The 24,705-nt window shown below is 30.1% G+C and overlaps 1 protein-coding gene and 3 pseudogenes across 1 annotated transcript; all 4 read left to right on the top strand.

Moving 5' to 3' along the window:
* Positions 1-401: 401 nt before the first annotated feature.
* On the top strand, positions 402-3,247 carry LOC146887935 (uncharacterized; annotated as a pseudogene).
* Positions 3,248-3,750: 503 nt separating this feature from the next.
* LOC114176700 (GDSL esterase/lipase At4g01130-like) lies at positions 3,751-6,008 on the top strand. Its single transcript, XM_028061818.2, has 5 exons — positions 3,751-4,053; positions 4,638-4,847; positions 4,931-5,085; positions 5,176-5,446; positions 5,524-6,008. The coding sequence occupies exons 1-5, from the start codon at positions 3,816-3,818 to the stop codon at positions 5,790-5,792; spliced, it is 1,143 nt and encodes a 380-aa protein (XP_027917619.1). The 5' UTR covers positions 3,751-3,815; the 3' UTR covers positions 5,793-6,008.
* A 561-nt stretch (positions 6,009-6,569) lies between these two features.
* Positions 6,570-9,707, top strand: LOC114177489 (putative receptor-like protein kinase At5g24010 pseudogene; annotated as a pseudogene).
* Positions 9,708-13,281: 3,574 nt separating this feature from the next.
* LOC114176641 (putative receptor-like protein kinase At5g24010 pseudogene) lies at positions 13,282-16,082 on the top strand (annotated as a pseudogene).
* Positions 16,083-24,705: the final 8,623 nt, after the last annotated feature.

The raw sequence follows: 24,705 nt of genomic DNA, 5'->3' as shown, positions 1-24,705 counted from the left end.
CCTGACTTTTCTTTTTTATATTTCAGCATAACAGGAGTTCATTTGAAAAGAATATTTTATACTATCCACTCGTCTCTTGTCACTTAGGAGTAGACTGTTAGAAATTTTTCAAATATATAATATGTGATATAGTATGAGATATTCACATAATCAATTATTTTTATGAACGTGGTTTATTTGTCGATCAAAATATAATTGTTGTATAACTTTTTATATTGTAATCTCATCTAATGGACAATAATTCATTATGGCAACTAGCAACTATTATATGATGGTCAAAGACTCTATACATTTTAGGTCATCAAATCTGCTCTCCTTTACGGTATATTATGTCATCAAAGTGTCAGAGAGTACATTTTTGGAACCAAAAAACATATTAAAGGATTTTCATGATAGTAACAATGACCGAAGGTCTTTAATCTCTCTCCCTAGTGGGGGGTTTTAGTGTATGTTTAGGGGGCTATGGCCCCTCCAAAATTTTTAATTTTTTCTAAAAAGTATATCCCAATTTTTTTAATTTTGTTTTAAAATATATTATTTAAAATTTTTAAAAAAATATATATATAATATATATTATATTGATATGGAAATTAAATTAGATAGGTTTTTATTATTTTATAAAGTAATATTTAATCTTAATAAATAATAAAGCATAAAATTAAATATATAAAGAATAAATAAAAATTTTTGAGATATTTTTAATGTTTTTTCTCATTATCTTTTAAGTCTCTCACATATTCTAGTCATCTTTCACTTTTGCATGTTTTCTTTTATTTTTTGTTTTTAAAAAAGGAGTTAAACACAAATTCATTCTTTCTGCTATCATCTCTCATGTGTTCTCCTTCATTTTTTAAGATAGAAAGGTAATTCTCTTTTATATTTTAATACTAAAATATTAGTTTAATAGTTAATATTTTTTTATCTCATAAGTTTTTTTGTATATTTATATTTTTATGAACGTAGAAGGAAAGTTATATAATATATATTTTTTCATAACCATTTTTTAATTTTTTCTTGATTATCATATAATGTTTTTAGTAGGTACGTCTCTCAATTTTCAATTAAATTTTAATAAATTATTTTTAGTCTTATTTTTTGTTAAATAAGTATATTGATGAAAAATAAAATAATAGATTCATTTTTTAGTGAGAGAAGGGAAGATATATGTGAAGATGGAAACAATATAGATTTACTTTTTTACCTTTACATATTTTCAAACATGATACTAAGATCCAATAGTTGGAATAGAGGAATCATTTCTTAAGATTCGAAGAATTATAGGTGGGGATTTCATATCAATTCTTTGAAACTTAACCATTAACCAGGAAACATTCTCAAATATGAGAGTATCCAATGAATAGAGAGTGAATGAGATGAAATTAGACAAATTTATTTAAAATGGATTATATATCAAATACAACATAAAAAAATGTCATTTTTCTAAGGAAAAATTCAATACTCAATTATATATATTTTTGTTAAATTAATAACAATAATTAAATACATAAATTTTAAGTGTATTATTTTGGCCCCTTCAAATTTTTTGGTAAAGATCTGCCATTGCCTCTCTAGAAATCTGAGATTTGTTTTGTGTACTCGTGTAATGCAAAACGTTGTCACTTGCTTATGGCAATTAACAATGATATGTTTATAAATGATATGTTGTATGATTGTATGATTAATTTATGTACGTAAACATTAATATTTATTTTGGTTGCATTATAAACAAGGTTGATGCATATGTTTATTTTAGATGTTTGAATGGGAATATATTTTAATGAATTAGAGAGTGTTCACACAGATTGATTGATATTTATAATCACGCAATAAACATTAATCGTAATTAATTATATGTGATGTCATGAATTTTTACCCACATGAATTTTCTGACATTTGTATGATTAATTATGATGAAATATTGGATTATATCTCTCTCCCAACTTGTTCACCGGAATTAAGAGAAGGAACATATTCTAATAGTTTTGTCATTTGGTTATATGAGTGTAATTGAACAAAACTTTAGCCCACATGCAAGTTTTATGTCACTATATTCATTCATTAAGATGTGTGTTTAATCGGTAAAACATAATGATTAATAGTTTTATCATTTTGTGATGTGAGTCTAATTGAGTAAGACTTTAGTCTATATGCAAGTTTTGTATCACTAGATTCATTCATCAAGACGCGTATTTACATCGGTAAAACATAATAGTATAATAGTTTTATCAGTTGGTGATGAGTCTAATTGAGTAAGACTCTAGCTCACAAGTGTTTTATGTCACTAGATTCATTAATTAAAACGTGTTTGCATCGATAAAACATAATAGTTTTGTCACTTGGTTTTATGAGCCTAATTGAGTATGACTTTGACCCACAAAAAGTTTTATGTCACTAGATTTATTTATTAAAACATGTTTCCATTGTCAAGACAATCAAATTATGACAATGAACATGTATTAAAAGAAAATTGCAGTTTCTCAAACTAAAAAGAAGGTAATTATAAGTTTTGGAAGGAGAAAGTTCTTCTCCATTTGGGTTGGGTGAATATTGATTATGCTATTAGAAAAATAGAATCACGGTTATTACTAAGACAACACTCCAGATGTTGTTAATCTCTATGAAAAGTGAAAGAGGTTAAATTGTCACCTTGTGACCTTAATAAAGACCAAGTTTTTTGTTGATATTCAGAATCTATTGATCAGTAATGTGAGAGATTTGCTAATGTTTATTGATGAACAATTCATCACATTTGATAAATCTCTTACCAACACTATATCATGTATTTTCATCCTTAAGGCTCATCGAGACTAAAGGACTAAGTGAATGTGTGATCAATAATACGCATAAGAGACATTGTGGCTTAACTAAAGAGCTTATGTTACTATATGTAATTCCCTTATAGTACATTATATTTTGTGTATTTTGCCTCATCAAGATGTTTCTTTTAAAATTGCTTATAACACATAAGGATAAGTGGTCTATTAATGAATAACTGATCATGTGTGTTCAAGAAGAGGAAAGGTTGCTATTCGAGAAAGGTCAAATGGTGAACTTGACTACTTCTCTTAAGAATAAGAAGAATCAAGTTAATCAGAAGAAAAAAATATCTACTAAACCAGTTATAAATAAAGAATCCAAGTGTTCCTTTTATAAGAGGAAGGGACACATAGAGAAGGATTGCACAAAATTTAGGAATTGGTTAGGGAAGAAAAGTAATTATTTTGCTTTGATTTGTTATGAAATCTAATATGACTTAATTAATCATCACATGTGGTGGTTTGATTCTGAAACTACAATCCAGAATATTTTTGTTATTTGTATGATGACATGTATGATAATACATGAGCAGAAACGCTTGTAAGAACATCGTCTGAATGACAAAAAATTTTATTTTTGTTGGCATTATTATTATTATTATTATTATTATTATTATTATATATTTTTTATTTTTTTCGTATATTACGCAATATTTTGAAATACTTTATGGTATATATAAACCATATATAAGGATATGTTATATATTTGTTTTAGAATGTTGCATATATAATCTATCTAATATTTAACAGAATAAAAGAAGTTATTCACATCAACACAGTAATACTTTTTAATTCCATATGTACTATATTGAAAATGTGGAATGTGTTTGATTTTTTTGGTAGTATTCTCCATGTGACTGATGAACATCAATTATTGTCATACATTATTGTAGAATGAATGCAGTTAAAACTGCAAATATAAACAAAACTAGAAAAGGAGAGGTCACCCTTTATTCCTCCAGCACTATCTCATTAGACAGTGTCTTTAAGCTCACAAAAATGACTTCAATGGCATCCACCAATTTCTTAGTCTTTTTTACTCTTGTATTGCTTTGCATGATCGGTTCAAGTCGCAGCAAGTGTGATTTCGAGGCCATTTTCAACTTCGGAGATTCAAATTCAGATACTGGTGGCTTTTGGGCAGCTTTTCCTTCCCAATCTGGTCCCTTTGGAATGACTTACTTCAACAAACCAGTAGGAAGAGCCACAGATGGGAGACTCATAGTTGATTTTCTTGGTAATTAATCAACTCTTTCATCTTAGTTTGGTTTAAATTTGTTCGTTTTCTTTGATTCTGTATAATATCTCTCACCTTATGAGTGTGGACATTGAAGAAAAACGAAAAAGAATGAAAAATTTAAGGAAAGATTTAAGCTTTTGGTTCTGCTCCCCTCGTTCATTAGGTGAGACCCTATCAATTTCTATAAAGGGTAAAATAAACACAATTTCACGTGACAAGGGTATGCTTAAGTCCTTTTTATATATAGAGAAAGTATTTTTTTAGTAAATAATCACTTATTGTGATTATTAACATATCTGGGTTTCTCTTTTTAGAAGCAACTTAAGTTACTTTTACAAAAATCATTTAAAAATAAATCATTTTTAACCATTGCTATTTTTTAGTACAAACAAACATAGTTAAGTTGTGGGATAATCAAACTCTCATCCCCACTGGGAAACATAGATCATCAGATTTTATATGTGGAGCCACCAGTTAATTTAGTATTCTTTTTTTCAATAAAATCTGCAATATGAGAAACCATTTTATCAGTAGTACAGAACTAATATTAGGCAAGCTATACATTGCTTTTCATTGGGCAGCTCAAGCTCTTGGATTGCCATTTTTGAGTCCATATCTGCAATCAATTGGATCTGATTATACACATGGAGCTAATTATGCTACACTGGCATCCACTGTGCTTCTACCTAATACTTCTTTGTTTGTCACTGGGATCAGTCCCTTCTCTCTTGCCATCCAACTCAACCAAATGAAGCAGTTCAAAACCAAAGTTAATCAAGTGCATGAACAAGGTACAAAATGCACAAACTTCCTAGATCCCACTCTACTTTTTAATTTCTAAGGCATTATTGTACTACTTTTGATTGTTCCTCAGGATCCAAGCTTCCTTCACCAGATATATTTGGAAAGTCTCTTTACACATTCTACATTGGCCAAAATGATTTTACTTCCAACTTAGCTTCCATTGGCATAGGTGGAGTGCAACAATACCTCCCTCAGGTTGTTTCACAAATTGCTGCTACCATTAAGGTGAGATTACCATAACAGTCAACAATAACTCAAATCTATAATCAATGAAAAAAAAGATGTATAATTGAGTTTTGCTCAATGAATTTACAGGAGTTATATAATCTTGGAGGACGTACATTTTTGGTTCTTAATCTTGCACCAGTGGGATGCTACCCTTCCTTCTTGGTCCAGCTTCCTCATAACAGTTCAGACATTGATGAGTTTGGATGCTTGGTTTCTTACAACAACGCAGTGAGGGAATACAACAATATGTTGAAACAGTCACTGAGACAAATCAGAGAAAGTCTTTCCGATGCTTCTGTCGTTTATGTGGATACTTTCACTGTTCTGCTGGAGCTCTTCCAGCATCCCACTTCTCATGGTTCAAACACAAACCCTACACTTGTTTAAGACTACCAGAATTTCTTCATTATTTTTCTGACTTTTATCTTGAAACAGGGCTTAAGTATGGTACAAAAGCTTGCTGCGGCTATGGAGGTGGTGACTACAACTTCGATCCCAGAGTTTACTGTGGCAATTCCAAAGAGATAAATGGCAGAAAAGTGACGGCAACTGCATGCAATGATCCCTACAACTACGTGAGTTGGGATGGAATTCATGCCTCAGAAGCTGCAAACAAGCTTACCACCTTTGCCATTCTTAATGGATCCTACTCCGATCCTCCTTTCCCATTTCAGGAACATTGTGATCTTCAACCTATACATTAATCCATTTCTCAATTAACAAATTATGATGGCCAAATTCTGGCACAATTGTGAAATAAATTTTTCCAAGAAATCAAATTTCTTACCACGCAAAACTTCCAAAACTGTAAGAAACAGTTTGTATTTGTAGATGCATTATCTTACAATTCAGTCAACAGTACTAATAAAGAAATTGGAATGAAAACAGGGATGAAATGAAAATAGTTGTTTTCCAGTGCCCTTGATATCCCATACGATGAATAAATAAGTTCAATTTTTTATATTATAATTTTTTTCTGAAGATGGTCCAAGTTTATGACATAACAATTTTATATTAATTTAGGTTTAGAGTTTAATGTCTATAATTTAGAATTAAAAGAATAATTTAATAATCTAATACTATTGTTTTTTTTTTACTTAAAAGATACTCCAGTGTTAATATATTTTATAAATAGGGTCAATATAGTGGTTTAATAGATTGTACAAGTTTAAGTTTGAAATTTATCGTTAAACTTTTTTAGCTAAAAATAAGTTGTCTGTGCCATCTTCATGTTATTTAGAAAGATAATACACTATGCTTTTCCTTTCTCTAGTAAATCTCTTCAATGATAGGTTGATATATAAGTATTTTAAGAATTAATTATTGTTTTGTTTTGAAATAATGCTATCAGCAATAGTTTGAAGACTGTTTTCTACTTGTAGAGTCTTATTTTTAATAGTAATATTACATTTAATAGTAAATTGTTCCTTAAAACAACATATTTTAAATAAATTTAATATTTACCTTATTGAGAAAATTATTCATTTTTGCTTTGCAGACTTCAAGCATGCCACTTAGACCATTTATACTAAAGATGGATCCAAATTATTATTAGGATAGAAGATAAAGTGACATATTTTAAATGACAAACATTCATCAAAAGATTTTGTTCTATTAAATATAAAAAATAGTATGTTATAAATCACATTATTAAATGTCTTTTTATTGTTGGAGAGAATCTTGTAAGGACTCATAATTCTCAAATTTCTCGGGCAAGACTTTTCCATTTTCATTTTCATGAATGTATAATTTAGGACCCCGTTGTGAATAAATAAACATTCAGAATAAAAACAAAAGAGAAAAAATAAGAAGAAAACCCAAAGCTGCCATTAGAGAACTTGACCTGTGTCGAAGTCTTCCTCTGGTTCCAGTTCCATGCTATTCTAATCTGATACAACATCGTACGAAAAACTAAACATTGATTACCATTTTGCATGGCGACTGTTCAGCTCCACACAATTCAACACTGCTTCTGCGTGGCACTTCTTTTCCTTCTTCAGCTCTCATCACTGCAGTTCGCCTCACTCGGCTACAACGTCCCAGATAAGTACTTCATCAATTGTGGTTCAGACAACAGTGTTACCGAAAGTGGCAAGCTTTACGTTGGTGAATCAACCCCTGAAGCCGGTTTTAGCAGCAGTAACACAGAAAGGAACCAGTCATCGGTGCCTTCTCCTCTTTACCAAACAGCAAGGATTTTTCGAAGGGAATCTTGGTATAAGTTCAACATCGATACAAATGGCACCTACCTGGTACGCCTCCATTTCTTCCCTTTCACTTCCCCGAGTAATCTTTCCTCCGCCAGATTCAACGTTTCAGTTCCTGGATTCTGGTTGTTGCAAAACACTAATGGTAGAAATGATAGCAATAACAACTCTGCTTTAGTAAAAGAGTTTTTCATGGAAATCAGTACCCCCAGTATTAAAATAACTTTCAGACCTCTGGAATCATCGTTTGCGTTTGTGAATGCCATAGAACTGTTCGTACTACCCCTCCATCTCATATCCGACAACAACGTGAGGCGTTTCACTCCTACTAGGGGTACATCTTCATACAGCGGAGGTTTGTACTCTCGGGTGTTGGAGACCAAACACAGGCTTAATGTTGGTGGCCAGACAATGAAAGATATCTTATTGAGAAACTGGATTCCAGATGATATATATCTCATTTATCCGGAAAACGCCAAGAATCGTTCCCCTTACCAGGGTCAGATCGTGCCCCGTGTAGGTGATGACTCCGATGGTCCAAACGCAGCTAGTTATACTGCGCCATCTGATGTGTACGGAACTGCTAAGGAGACTAAAAACATCTCTACCAGTGCCATAGACTTTGGACTTTTCAACATAACATGGGCTCTTCCGGTGGACAACAACACAGATCATCTCCTTCGGCTTCACTTCTGTGATTATGTCAGTTCAGACGTTGGCCTTACACTGTTCGAACTTTCCATTTATGACGCCCATGTCAAGCAGCTAAATAATGACCCAAAAGTGTCTAACGAGTTGCCTGCCCCTTATTATTATGATTTCGTGTTGAACTCTGATAACTCTGGACATATTAAGGTCAGTCTAACACCTAATGAAACCGCTGACATAAAGGATGCATTTTTAAACGGGCTAGAAATAATGAAATTGATTGAATCATCAAATTCTGTTCCCCCTGACTTGGACTCCGAGTATAATCGTCTTCCTGTGTTACTGGGTTCAGTTCTCGGTGGTGTAGTCTTGGTTTCTGTTGTGGTGGTACTTGGCTTTCTTTGGCGTTTTAAAATGAACAAGGAAAAGTCCAATGAGAATTCCCACAGGTTGCCAATTCTGGATAATGGTGGACGGAGTTCTCACGGCAGATTGACTGATACAACCAATCGCGGCTCTCCCCTTCCCAACCTAAACCTAGAGCTCAAAATTCCATTGGTTGATCTTCAACTGGCAACAAAGAACTTCCACGCAAGCCAGCTAATTGGCAAGGGAGGTTTTGGCAACGTCTACAAGGGAGTCCTCGAGAATGGCATGACAGTGGCTGTGAAAAGAAGCCAGCCAGGGTCAGGTCAAGGCCTTCCAGAATTTCAGACAGAGATCATGGTTTTGTCTAAGATTCGCCACAAGCACCTTGTTTCCTTAATTGGGTATTGTGATGAGAAGTTCGAGATGATTCTGGTGTATGAATACATGGAAAAAGGGACACTCAGGGACCATTTGTATAATACAAAGTTGCCAAGCTTGTCCTGGAAGGTGAGGCTTCAAATCTGCATTGATTCTGCCAGGGGTCTCCATTATCTTCACAAAGGAGCAGCTGGGGGAATCATTCACCGTGATGTAAAGTCCACAAACATATTGCTTGATGAGAACCATGTTGCTAAAGTTGCTGATTTTGGTCTTTCAAGGTCAGGTCCTCCTGATACTCAACCTCATGTCACCACTGGTGTTAAAGGCACTTTTGGGTATCTTGATCCTGAGTATTTCAGGTCGCAACAGCTGACAGAAAAATCTGATGTCTACTCATTTGGCGTAGTTCTTTTGGAAGTTTTGTGTGCAAGAGCAGCGATTGACCCATCTCTTCCAACAGATCAGATAAACTTGGCGGAATGGGGATTGCTTTGCAAAAGCAAGGGCACACTCCAAGAGATCATCGATCCTTCCATCACGGAGCAAATTGATCAGAACTCACTCAGAAGATTTAGTGAGACGATAGAAAAATGCTTGCAAGAAGATGGTTGTGATAGGCCAACCATGGGCGATGTGTTGTGGGACTTGGAGTATGCGCTGCAGCTTCAGAAAGGTGCAAATGCAATACAGAGAGAACCGTATGAGGATAGTTCTAGTAATGTTTCTGCATCACTTCAACTGCCCAATGTTCGGCGTCTTCCTTCACTCTCGACACTGAGTGAAGCGGATGACACCATTGTGAGGGGTGAGGAATCCGATAGTGTTGTGGATTCCGTTTTCTCCCAGTTGAAGATTGATGATGCCAGATAGAAAATGTGGCACTTCAAGACAGTCATCTATTCCCAAATGTCTGGAGTAGGTTGCTTTTTACGATAGATTTTCCAACCCTTCCTTGTTGTTTAAATAACGTTAAGAAAGCAATTGTGAAACAACTTATTATTAGTCAATTTCCGTGACTGCAATAGATTATTGATTGTTCCATTTTAAACAACACTTATTTCAATGTTTTCACATGTCGATCTCACATTAACTACCTATAAAACTAATGTGATATAACACTTGTTTGAATGTTTGCGTAAGTGTATATTGTTTGACATCCTACGTGAGTTAAAAAATGAGGATTATATATATATATATATATATATATATATATATATATATATATATATATATAATAAGTTTAAAGTATATTACAAACCTTTAACATTATATCTCAATTACTTTTTCAAAATATTCCGAAGTACTTCAAAAAAATGTTTTCTAAAATAAAGATAAAGACTTCATTTATCGAACTAATCACTATTCAAAATTATATTAGAGATAACGGCTCTTTTTCCTGGACTACTGACCTATCTGTTCCTATCTTTGTTCACATATTTATATACAATCATCGCATAAAAACAAACAATACAAGGAAATAAGAAATAGAAGGGGTAAGCTAATGCTTTTAAAAGAATAGAAAAAAAAAACTAATTGGATAGGACAAAAGAAGATACAAAAATATTAAATAAATCTTTTATAATGACAACCCAGAAAACAAACTCAATGTTTACTATTAGGTTTTTACAAAAATTACTACTAAAGTCTCACTCATCATTACAAAGCACTTGCACATCCAACTCCTATAACAATTATACTTACACAAGTTATTTCCGGAAGATTAGTGTATTAAATGGACTCGTGAGACTCTACACCTGTCACACTTACTCCCTATATCTGAAACCATCATTAGAGAGGGATTAAGATGAAACAAAATCTAATTTAACAAGTCATGACATGGTTAACTTTACTAGCTCTATAAGTATGATCATCTTTCATATCATTTTGTTTGCCTTGTGAAGCCTCCTTCGACTCTTACCACCTACATATCATACTCTATGTGAATTAGATACTACTAGAGTCGAGATAGTCTCACTTTCGAAATCTCTTTTCAATACACTTTGACATCTTAAGTAGTGATATTTTTCCTTGAAAATATCCACTTAGAACTAAACTTTTCATTTCTAAGCCAAAGAGGACATAAACAAGTTAAACTAAAATTTAAAGTTTTTCTAAAACTCTAGACCAGCAGCTCAGTGCCTCCCCCTAACAATGTTCAGAGTAGCTCAACCGTGGACACTCAATAGAAGAAAAAAAGAATTTCTTCTAAACAATTACCTTTTTCCTTCTACCATAATATCATACTCAACTTATAAATATTATTATTTACAATAATGCCAACCTCTCTAAATTACTTTTTTTCAATAATGTTAACATCACATTTGTTCAAAACAAATACAAGAACCCATAACAGATTAACATATTAGTTTTTTTTATCATCTTAATTTCTCTCATTTTATAACACATTCAGACACTCCCTTTTCCCAATAATCATTTTCTTTTAGTACTCATCAATATAATTCTCATTCAAACCCAATTCATACCATTAAACAATTCAGTCATGTCATCACTCTACAATTCATCATCCATCAAAATATAGACTCACCTAAAACACAACACAATACTTAAAAACTCTAAAAAATTGTATCAAATCAAACTTACAAAATCATTTAAAACTTATGCAATTATAAATTTTCATTTTAAAACAATTTAAATGATAAGCTTCCCTTACCTTAAGGAAGACTCTTATCACTGTTCTCCCCCTTACACAACGTCTCCACTTAATGGTCCTATATTCATACCCCAACGACTAAAATCAACAATTGAATAATGATTTAAGGACCACACAGCTAGATGAAGATGCATATAGAAAACAGAGAAATCACATGCAATCAGAGAAAACTGTATGCACCAGAAAAAAATAGAGTTTCTCTATGGAAAGAGGAAAATTTGAACTTACCCTAATATAAAATTGATTGACTTGTATACTATAATCCTTGACACTAATCGTTTCTATGGCTTTGGATCTTCAAGAGGAAAAAAAAAATGAAGGAGGCCAATTTACTAAGAAGGAAGGAGATCGAAGACTGAGAATGAAATGGGTTTTATCTAAGGTTTATGTAAACCACTCCTGTTTTTAAAAAGGAAGACTCACTTCAAAAACTTTTAACTTTTTATTTATTTATAATATATATATATATATATATATATATATATATATATATATATATATATATATAATATGCTATTAATAAGGAAAACAAAGTATCAATATAATAATATAATTGTACCCTTTTTAAAATGGGTTAAGTATGCTTTTAGTCCGTGAACTTTGATCCAAAGTTGGAATTCGTCCATGTCTGAAACTTTGATATATTTTGGTCCTTAAACTTTAGAAATGAATGAATACAATCCTCCTTCTAAACCAATTACGTTAATTTTGTTTGACGTGTCAAATGTGTTTCATGTTAATATTAGAGAGTTGTTCACACCGTTTGACACATTTCCGGTTCAATATGGCTAGGAAATGCGTTCAACCCCTTAAAAAAGTTAGCATAACTGGGTTAAAATGACTATATTCATTCATTTTTAAAGTTTAGGAACCAAAATACATTAAAAGTTTCGAACATAAATGAATCTCAACTTTGAGTCAAATTTAAGAGAATAAAAACATACTTAACCCTTTTAGAATCTATATTCAGATTCCCACAATTATTTATTTTATTGTGTTTTTTTGTTCTAAATTCGATTTTGATTTTTACAATTTCAAATTGAAAATTTTCATTTATCTTTCTGGAAATTAAATCAAGAATAAAAAAATAGTTTATTTTTTTTGGATTCGCATAATCAATTTAATTAATTAATTAAATTAGATAATTTTTTTAACTCGGGTATGATTCCTCAGATTATAGATTGATTTATTTACATTACTTAATTTTTGGTTGCTATTTCTATTTCATATTTTTCAAGTTGCGTCTTATGTTTTGGAAATCCTTAGACATTCAATTTTACTTTCTGTAAAATAATAATGTACTAAATATTAAGATAAATCGATTTAAATTGTATTTTATTTTAAAAAATAATATTTTTTATTTCAACTACTATGGTGCAAATCAACCACGATAATAAGTACAAGACAAGAAAAATCCTTGGAAGGATTACAAGATAGTTTTAATCACAATAAGTTACCGGTTAGAAAATCCACTCATTGATCATTTGTTTAGTTAATCTCACCGTGAATTTTAATGGTCCATCAATAAATCACTTGTACAAGATAGAATTTACCCTCGCAATAAAACTTTTTAGTGAGACAAATTTATAAATGGGCTATTATTGGTTGACAAAGTTTTTTAACAAAGTTTTTGACAAACTTTCTTATTTTGGTAAAATAGTATTATTTTATTATTTTATTTTAATTAAAAAATAAAAATTTAAGTTTGTTAATTCCATTTTTAGATACTTTGTTAACTTTGTCAAAAAAAGGTTTGTCAATAGTTAATTTTCCTTTATAAATATATTATAAATCATATTATTAAATGTCCTTTCATTGTTGGAATAAATGTTGAAAGGACTCGTAATTCTAAAATTTCTCTGGCAAGACTTTTCTACTTTCATTTTCATGAATGCTATAATTTGGGACACAGAACTTGACCCGTGTCGAACTCTTCCTCTGCTTGGAATTCCATGCCATTCTCGTCGGATGCAACATCATACGCAAAACTAAACCTTGATTACCATTTTGCATGGCGACTGTTCAGCTCCACAAAATTCAACACTGCTTCTGTGTGGCACTTCTTTTCCTTCTTCAGCTCTCATCACTGCAGTTCGCCTCACTCGGCTACAACGTTCCAGATAAGTACTTCATCAATTGTGGGTCAGAAAACAGTGTAACCGAAAGTGGCAAGGTCTACGTTGGTGAATCAACCCTTCAAACCAGTTTTAACAGCAGTAACACAGAAACGAATGAGTCGTCGGTGCCTTCTCCTCTTTACCAAACAGCAAGGATTTTTCGAAGGGAATCTTGGTACAAGTTCAACATCGATATAAAGGGCACCTACCTGGTACGCCTCCATTTCTTCCCTTTCTCCTCCTCGACCAATCTTTCCTCTCCCAGGTTCAACGTTTCTGTGCCTGGCTTCTGGTTGATGCAAAATTCTAATGGTAGAAATGATACCAATAGCAACTCTGCTTTAGTAAAAGAGTTTTTCATGAACATCAATACCTCAAGTATCAAAATAAGTTTCAGACCTCTGGAATCATCGTTTGCGTTTGTGAATGCCATAGAACTGTTCGTACTACCCCTCCATCTCATATCCAACGCAGTGGCGCGTTTCGCTACAATTGGGGGTACATCTCACTACAGCGGAGGTTTGTACTCTCGAGTGCTGGAGACCAAACACAGGCTTAATGTTGGTGGCCAGACAACAAAAGATATTTTATTGAGAAACTGGATTCCAGATGATACATATCTCACTTATCCGGAAAACGCCAAGAATCGTTCCGCTTACCAGGGTCAAATCGAGTACCGTGTAGATGATGACTCCGATGGTCCAAACGCAGCTAGTTATACTGCCCCATCCGAGGTGTACGGAACTGCTAAGGAGACTAGAAACATCTCTTCCACTGACGGAGACCTTGGACTTTTCAACATAACATGGGCTCTTCCGGTGGACAACAGCACAGATCATTTCCTTAGGCTTCATTTCTGTGACTATGTCAGTTCACAAGTTGGCCTAACATATTTCGATCTTTCCATTTATGACGCTCATGTCATACAGGTAAATAATGACGGAAACGTGTCTAACGAGTTGCCTGCCCCTTATTATTATGATTTCGTGGTGAAATCTGATAACTCTGGACATATTAAGGTCAGCCTAACACCTAATGGAAACGCTCCCATACCAAATGCATTTTTAAACGGGCTAGAAATAATGAAAGTGATTGAATCATCAAATTCTGTCCCCCCTGACTTGGTCGAACCCGGTTCCAAGCATAATCGTCTTCCTGTGTTGCTGGGTTCAGTTCTCGGTGGTTTAGCATTGGTATCTGTTGTGGTGCTACTTGGCCTTCTTTGGCGTTCTAAAATGAGGAAGGAAAAGCCCGTTGAAAATTCGGACTGGTTGCCAATTCTGGATAATGCTGGAGGGAGTTCTCACAGCAGATTGACTGATATAACCAGTCACAGTTCTCCCCTTCCCAACATAAACCTAGGTCTCAAAATACCCTTGATTGATCTTCAACTGGCAACAAAGAACTTCCACGCAAGTCAGCTAATTGGCAAGGGTGGTTTTGGCAACGTCTACAAGGGAGTCCTCAAGAATGGCATTACAGTGGCTGTGAAAAGAAGCCAGCCAGGGTCAGGTCAAGGCCTTCCAGAATTTCAGACAGAGATCATGGTTTTGTCTAAGATTCGCCACAAGCACCTTGTTTCCTTAATTGGATATTGTGATGAGAGGTTCGAGATGATTGTGGTCTATGAATACATGGAAAAGGGGACACTCAGGGACCATTTGTATAATACAAAGTTGCCAAGCTTGTCCTGGAAGGTGAGGCTTCAAATCTGCATTGATTCTGCCAGGGGTATTCATTACCTTCACAAAGGAGCAGCTGGGGGAATCATTCACCGTGACGTAAAGTCCACAAACATATTGCTTGATGAGAACCATGTTGCTAAAGTTGCTGATTTTGGTCTTTCAAGGTCAGGTCCTCCTGATACTCAACCTCATGTCACCACTGGTGTTAAAGGCACTTTTGGTTATCTTGATCCTGAGTATATCAGGTCGCAACAGCTGACAGAAAAATCTGATGTCTACTCATTTGGGGTAGTTCTTTTGGAAGTTTTGTGTGCAAGATCAGTGATTGACCCATCTCTTCCAACAGATCAGATAAACTTGGCGGATTGGGGATTGCTATGCAAAAACAAGGGGACACTCCAAGATATCATCGATCCTTCCATCATGGACCAAATTGATCAAAACTCACTAAGAAAATTTAGTGAGACGATAGAAAAATGCTTGCAAGAAGATGGTTGTAAGAGGCCAAGCATGGGTGATGTGTTGTGGGACTTGGAGTATGCGCTGCAGCTTCAGAGAGGGACGTATGATGATAGTTCTAGTAGTGTTTCTGCATCACTTCAACTTCCCAATGTTCGGCGTCTTCCTTCTCTCTCCACACTGAGTGAAGCAAATAATAGCATTGTGAGGGGTGATTAATCCGATAGTGCTGTAGATTACGCTTTCCCACAGTTGAAGATTGATAATCTATTCCCAAATGTTTCGGGTAGGAAGTTGCTTTTAAGATAGATATTTCAACCTCTGCTTTTCTTTTCTGTAATTTGTTGTCAGTCTATTGTTGTTTAAATAACGTTACGAAAGCAATTGTAAAATAACTTATTATTCTTAGTAAATTTCGTGCTTGCAATAAATTATTAATAAATAGTTTCATTTTATACATCACTTGTTTCATTGTTTTGTAAATGGGTATTAATGAATCACTTTTTTATACACTAATAAAAGTTATAATACATCACTTGATCAAAATAACGCAAAGAATAAATAATAAACACTAATAAACATAATAAAATTTTAACATAGATCTTGTATCTTTTGAACTCCAATATATGTTAGATGGTGATAAAAAAAAATATTCATAGCAATTACATTAAATTTTTATATTGTAGTAAATAAAAATTATTTATACAATTATAGTGAAAAACTTAAAGTATAATTGTAATGAGTTAGAAAATAAAAAATAGGTTTAGTTATGTCTTTGGTCCCCATTTTTATAACAAAATCTAAAAAGTACAGTAACAGCGTTAATTGAGGAGCCACGCATCACTTCTTGGATTTTTTGAATTTTTTTTTTGAATTTTTTATTTATTTATTTTTTTGAATTTAAAAAAAAATTGCCATGTGTCAAACGATCGTCGTGCCACGTGGCAGTGACATAGTGATGTGGCAGTGATAATGCCACATGTCAATATTATGTCAGGTGTCATCTCCTCAATCTCAATTTGGTCTTTGTATTCTAATTTTTGTCTCAATTTAGTTCCTATTTTTTTAAAAATAGTCCAATTTTTTCTCTCCACATTGAAACAAAAATTAATTTTTATATAAATATTATACAAATATTTTTATTAAATTTGATATTTTTATTCAAATTGATATTTTTATTATATATTTTTAATATAACTAAGTTTATTTAAATTTGTGTTTCACATTCAACTTTACTTAAAATTATTTTCAAATTTTAAATTTATATATTTTTTATTGTTACATGAATTAGTTAAAATTATTTTTAAAATTTTTATAATTGTTATTTTTACATCAATTCAAACATTTGTGTACAAATTATTGAAATTTACACATTTTAAAAATATACAATTATTTGAAATATAAATTCAAATAAAAAATAATATTAAAGTATGATGTAATAAAATATTAATATAATTTATGATTTTTTTTATTAACATTATTATCTATTAACAGCTTTAAAACAAGTTTAAGTAAAGTTCAATGTAAAATATTAATTAAATAAACTTAATTTTGTTAAAAATATTTACTTGAAATATCAATTTTGATAGAAATATTTGTGTACATTTATATAGAAATTAAATTTGATTTCAATTTGGAGAGGGACAAAATTGCTCAATTTTTACAAAAATGGAACTAAATTGAGACAAAATTTAAAATAAAGAGACCAAATTGAGAAAGTGGAAATGACACCTGTCATATAAGTGACATGTGTCATTGTCACTGTCACTGTCACATCACTTTGTCACTACCACGTGGCACGACGACACGACAGCTTGACACATGGCAAATTTTTTATTTTTTAAAAAAATTCAAAAAAATAAATAAAGAATAAAAAAATTCCAAAATTCCAAAAACTGACACGTGACACCCCTTTAACGGTGTTACTGTATCACTAACGGAAGGAACCAAATTGAGACAAAAACAAATAGAGGGACCAAATTGAGATTTTGCTACGAAAATAGGGACCAAATGTATAATTAAACCTAAAAAGTAATTAGATAAGATATATTAAAATAATATTCTACATGATGAAAATAAACAAAAAATAAAAATATTAAAAAATTAACAAATGTGTGTCTTATAAACAATTTGGAGACTATTGGAATTGCACAAAGAAAAACAAATGTATAATTAAGGGTATGATAAGATGAAAAATATCTTAGAGATTTAAGAAAAAATTTCAAATATCAACATATATACTCAATGTTTAAGAAATAACAAAAATTGTTTTAGCGAAACAAAAAAGTTCTTCAAATGAAACAAAAATTAATAATAATAAGTATTTTTTTATATTACCTAGTAAATGAAATGTTTATAATATTAAACACTCAAATTAAGAGTATTAAACATTCTCATGTGAAAGAAAAATATACAATAAATAGAAATATTAAAAAATAATAGAAATATTCAAATGTTAGAAATACATTTTTTTATTGACATACATCATTTTAACATAATTACATAAAGATTATGATAAGATAAAAAATATATTGGAGATGCGAATGAGTTTCATAACAAACCAAATAATTAAAAGAAATAAAAAATGGAAAGTGTATATATATATATATATATATATATATATAGTTACTTAATTAATTGTGAATATTTTAATAATTTAAACGAGGATAGAGATATGGCGCGGACGGGTATTATGGCGGGGATATTTATATCCCCATCCCCATACCCATACCCATACCCAATTGAAAAAATCGGGGATTTCCCATACCCATATCCATACCCAGTCAATGCAGGGATTCCCCGCCCGTCAAAACGGAGACGGGTTCGGGTAATACCCACGGGGACAGGTTTATTTGCCATCTCTAATTTTATTATTATTAATTTTTGTTTCATTTGAAAAACTATTTTGTTTCGCTAAAATAATTTTCATTATCTCTTAACCATCGACTTAGTTGACATTTAAAAACTTTTCTTAGATCTCTAAGATATTTTTCATCTTATCATACTCTTAATTATATATTTATTTTCTTTTCTGTGATTTCATTCAATGGTGTCTCAAGTTATTTATTCAATGGTCTCTCCAAGCTTTTGTAAGACACATTTATTTTTTTTAAATATTTTTATTTGCTATTTATTTTTATCATTTAGCATACTATTTTGATATTTTTTTATATAATTATTTTATTTACTAAATCATCATTATACTTGTAATTATATCCCTATAATTGTATAAATAAGTTTCATTTACTATAATATAATAATTTAATGTAATTGATATGAATTTTGTTTATTTCCAGCCAACATATATTGAAGTTTAAAAGATGAAAAATTCATTTTAAAATTACAAATCTATTATTATTAGTTTAATCTTTGTTCTATTCTATGTGTGATTTTGATCAAGTGATTTATTATAACTTTAATTAGTTATAAAAAAAGAGATTTCATTAGAATTTAAAAGATTTAAGTAAATCGACATTTAAAATATTTTTTAATTTGAATATTTTTTTCTTTTTATATTTTTTAAAAATTTTATCAAATAGGTTTCATAACATTTGTAAATTTAGTAAATGTTTTGGTTCTCATAAAATTTTATTTGTTATTTTAATTTGAAATGTATAAAATTATAATTTCTTTCTAAATATATGAAATTGAAGAAGCAACTCTCCTTTTAATATTGAATATTTTATAATATTATGTTTCCTTCACCATAATTTTGTATTATTTTATAAAAATTAATTAATTGATATTGAAATAGTAAGAAAGCGTGTATCAATAGGGATGGCAAAGTGGCAGGTGGGGACAGGTTTCGCTATCTCATATCCATCCCCGTAGAAAAAATCTATCCTCATCCACAAACCTAACGGGTATCAAACTTGTGTCCCATCCCCATCCCCACCGGTTAAACAGGTATAATCTTGTACCCATATCCGTACCTGTTTTCTTACTACTCCAATATTAGTTTTAATTAATTTTTATAAAATAATAAAAAATTACAGTAAAGGAAACATAATATTATCAAATATTCAATATTAGATTATGGTTGTTTCTTCGATATCAAATACTTTGAAATAAATTATAATTGTTTACATTTTATATTAGAATACCAAATAAAATTTCATGAGAACCAAAATATTTATTAAATTTATAAACTGCAAACATTAATGAAACCTAGTTGATAAAATTTAAAAATATAAAAGGAAAACAAATATTCAAATTAAAATATATTTTAAATGTTTGTTTACTTCAATTTTAAAATTGTAATGAATCTCTTTTTTATACACAAATAAAATTTATAATACATCACTTGATCAAAATGATGCAAAGAACAAATAATAAACATAATAATAAAATTTTAGCATAGATCTTGTATCTTTTGAACTTCAAGGTATGTTGATGGTGATAAAAAAATATTCATGGCAATTACATTAAATTTTTATATTGTAGTAAATAAAATTTATTTATACAATTATAGTGAAAAATTACAGTATGATTGATAATGAGTTAGAAAATAAAAAATAATTAGAAAAAATATATCGAAATAATATTGTACATGATGAAAATAAACAAAAAAATAAAAATATTAACAAATTAACAAATGTGTGTCTTAAAAACAATTTGAGAGACTATTGAAAGAAATCGCACAAAGAAAAACAAATGTATAATTAAGGGTATGATAAGATGAAAAATACCTTAGACATCTAAGAAAATTTTTCAAATATCAACATATATACATACTCAATGGTTGAGAAATAACGCAAATTGTTTTAACGAAACAAAAGTTCTTCAAATGAAACAAAAATTAATAATAATAAGTAATTTTTTTATATTACCTAGTAAATGAAATGTTTATGCTATTAAACACTTAAATTGAGAATATTAAACATTCTCATGTGAAAGAAAAATATAAAATAAATAAAAATAATAAAAAATAATAAAAATATTCAAATGTGTGACATGAATTTTTTTTAATTCACATACATCATTTTAACATAATTATATAAAGGTTATGATAAGATGAAAAATATATTAGAGATGCGAATGAGTTTCATGACAAACAAAATAATTAGAAGAAATAAAAAATAGAAATATATATATATATATATATATATATATATATATATAATTATGAATATTTTAATAATTTAAACGAAGACGGAGATATGACGGAGACGAGTATTATGGCGAGGATATGTACATCCCCATACCCAATTGAAAAAGTTGGGGATTCCCCATACCAATACTCATACCCAGTCAATGCAGGGATTCCCCGTCAACACGAGGACGAGTTCGGACAATACCCACGAAGACAAGTTTATTTGTCATCTCTAGGTACAAGTATATACTTGTTACCTAGTGGAGACGAGGATGAAACAAAAATTTGATATCCGTTGAGTTTGGGTATGGATATAGAGATTAATTTTTTCTTTGGGGATTGGTATGAGACCAAGAAACCCGTCCCTACCTTGTCTCGTCGTTTACGTTTTGAAGATTGTAATTGAATAATTATAATTAAATTTTTAAAATGTAAATTAAAATATTTAAAAAAAAAATCAAAGTACTTAATAAAATATTAATGTAAATTAATTTGGTCTTTTTAAAAAATAAATTTAAAATAATTGTGCCAAAATATATATTTTAAAAAATTAACCTTTTACAAAGGTTTAAATAAAAAAAATAGAAATGTATCCAAATTTTAAATGATTATTTCATGATTAATATTTCTTTTATTAGTAATTTTCTTTTAGTCACTTGAATTTAAAAAAAGTACTTAAATAAATTTTATTACTATTTATTGGCGGTGGTTGGTAGGTATCCATGAGTCAGATACCATGATACTCTTATATGTTCTAAATGAGTAATTAAATACTTGTATCCATTATTCCTGAATATTCATTGAATATATCCATTTAATATCTATCATGGATTTTACACACAAATATTTACGGGTACAATTTTTGTTGACATTCGGTAAAGTGAATATTGTTTGAGTATGTAATTAATTATTGATTTTTTTTTCAACTTTTTTCTTGTTTTTAACTTATTATTTGAAACGAAAAAGAATCTGGGACATATTGACCAAATAATTGGTCTAGTACTAGATGTAGCCTTTCTTCCGGTAAGATGCATAATATTTACAATGTTCTAATAGTTAAGGGTTGAAATATTGTTGGTCAACAAATTAATGTGACTTGTGAAGTACAATAATTATTAGGAAATAATTGAGTTAAGGTTGTATCTATGAGTGCTACAAATGGTCTAATGAATATTCAAGAAACACAAATCTCGCTACAATAGATTTTAACCAATGACTTTGTTACTAAATTACAAAATGAACTTAAGTCTAATTCAACCCCACAAAACTACTTTTTAAAGTGAGATTTGCATACACTTATACAATGGCGAACCTTAGTTAAGTGATAAGGGAGTCATGCCAACCAATTTGTTTATATATATATATATATATATATATGTATGTATGTATGTATATATATATATATATATATATATATATATATATATATATATATATATAGATAGATAGATAGATAGATAGATAATTCTTTTTAATTTTAATGTATTTTATGCATTGATACCTTTAAAACTTTTATACATTTATCTTGGATTTAAGTATGCCTTTAGTATCGAAGTTTTAACACAAAATTGAAATTCGTCTATGTCCAAAATTTTAACATTTTATTTTACTAAATTTAAAGAATGAATGGATATAATTTTTTTATTCCAATTAGGTTAAACATTTTTAAAGTGTCAAATGCATTTCATGTTATCATTTGAATTGTTTATATTGTCAAACATGTCTTAGCTTTAATATCTGCTAGAAACGTGTTTGACGTGTCAAGAAAGTTTAACCCAATTGGGTTAAAGGACTAGATTCATACATTTGTAAAGTTTGCATATTAAAATGTATCAAAGTTTTGAACGGTGGCAAATTTCAATTTGGCATCAAAATTCAGGATCTAAAAACATACTTAACATTTTATTTTGGCACTCCTTAAATTTTATCTAAACATCCGGTACTACACTTATATATTATGAAATTGTCTTATCTCTAGTTGATGTACGACTTCTAACATATTAGTCTCTTATATGGATAAATTCAAGTCTCCAAGTCATCAACCAATCTTTATTTTGAAACTTTTTATTTTCTCTTTCCACTCCAAGATCCCAAAGTCCCAATATGATCAATGGTAAACAGATAATGATTTTGTCCCAAATTCGTGAGAGAGGCACCTTGTTTCCTTAATAACGTACTGAGAGGAAAGCTTTTAGGTAATATTGGTTTAGGAATATATGGTAAAAGGGACACTCTTTGTGCAAAAACAAATTTGTCAAGCTTGTCTCAGAAGCAGAGGCTTAAAATTTGTCAAGGACAGGTACTATTGATGATCAACCATATGTCACCATTGTTGTTAAAGGCACCTTCAAAGACAGGAATTAGACCATCTATTTTGAGATGTTAAAATGAATTTAAAAATTTAAATCGAATTCAATTGAAAAAGTTGAAGAATAATCTAAGTTAAATTAATCCGATTTACTTAAGAGGAAAGTCAAGTGAGTTTCAATTGCGAGTTTCTACATTAAAGAAATGAAATACTGAATTGAAGAGATTAAGCCTTTGATATTGATTAATTATTTAAATATTTTAATGTCATTATATTATTGAGGAAAAATGTTATTGATTTTTATTTTTTTAATTTAATTAGTCAATTTATTTAATTCATGCTGTGATTTGAGCCGAATTAATAATTTTTTGACTTATTATAAAATTAATCGAATTAAGCTGATCCAATCCGATTGGTTCATAAACCCTATCTTAGAGTATCATTTTGAACTATTCTATATTTTTGTTAATTTTTAAAATCTTTTACTTCGTTTTTTATTACTAATTTGCTTAAGTTTGTCTCGAAGACAACCTTGCATCAACTTATTCGTTAACTTGGTCATGCGGAAAACTCGCATCAGGAAAAAAAAATTGTAACACACGCTCCATATGCAATTTTGTTTTTATTTTAATTCATTTTATAATGGCTATTTTTTTATCTTTATATTAATAAAAAGGATTAGGAACCTCATGATAGTATTTTATTTATATTTTTATAACTTCTAACAAATGGAAAGTAGATAATAACAAAGATAATAATATAACAAGAAAACAATATAAAACAAAAAGACAAAGGAGCAACTATCATGTTTCTAATCTCAACCAAAATTAGGTATCCCTGAAGGGTGAATGAGTAACTTTTCAGACTTAATTAGATATTTAACCCTTTAAATTTGTAAATCCGATTTTGGCATTTTAAAGTTAAAAAACATTTTAGTCTTTTTTTTTAAATATTATTTCAATTCCTCAACTTTGCTTTACAACAAAAAAAATGTTTTAAATAACATTTTAGTCCCCCATAGTTAATATTCATAGACTATTTTTTTTTTAAATTAAGGAACTTTTCTTTTTTAATTTTAGAGATGAAAATTATATTAACTTTCAGTTTAAACTAAAAATAGGATTAATTTTTTTATTAAATTCCAATCATACCGGAATACCAAATGTTTTACTGGATGAAAAAAAAATTAATAAATTATTTTTCTAAATATGCTTAACTATGCTGAACAAAACATGAGGCGGTCCAGTTGGTCCAAGCATTATGTATAACCTTCGTTTTTTTCTGCATGTAACTTTATTTTTATTCTTAAATAAGACAAGTGTATTAAATTAATTATATATATATATATATATATATATATATATATATATATATATATATATATATATATATATATATATATCATACAGTAAGCCTAATAAAACACAGAAAACAATAATTTGCAAATCAACCATGTACTTTTTTCCCTTTTGCAAATCTTTTGTGCAATTATATTTTAACGAATAAACAAATAATTTTTTAAGATAACACGTTTTCTCTTTCGTTTTTTTTAGTTTACTTATTTACCTCACACCTTAACAGTGACATTTCTTTTGGAATTTTAGACTTATGATGTATTCAAGAGAATCAGGACAAAATAGGTGGCAGTGGACCATTGGAAAATTTTTATCATTCGGGAGA

This window comes from Vigna unguiculata, chromosome 3, assembly GCF_037176805.1.
Source record: "Vigna unguiculata cultivar grain cowpea cultivar isolate G323 ecotype 2 chromosome 3, ASM3717680v1, whole genome shotgun sequence".
Lineage (NCBI taxonomy): Eukaryota > Viridiplantae > Streptophyta > Magnoliopsida > Fabales > Fabaceae > Vigna > Vigna unguiculata.
The sequence above is the reverse complement of the archived record's forward strand: the minus strand, read 5'-3'. Positions and strand labels throughout refer to the sequence as shown.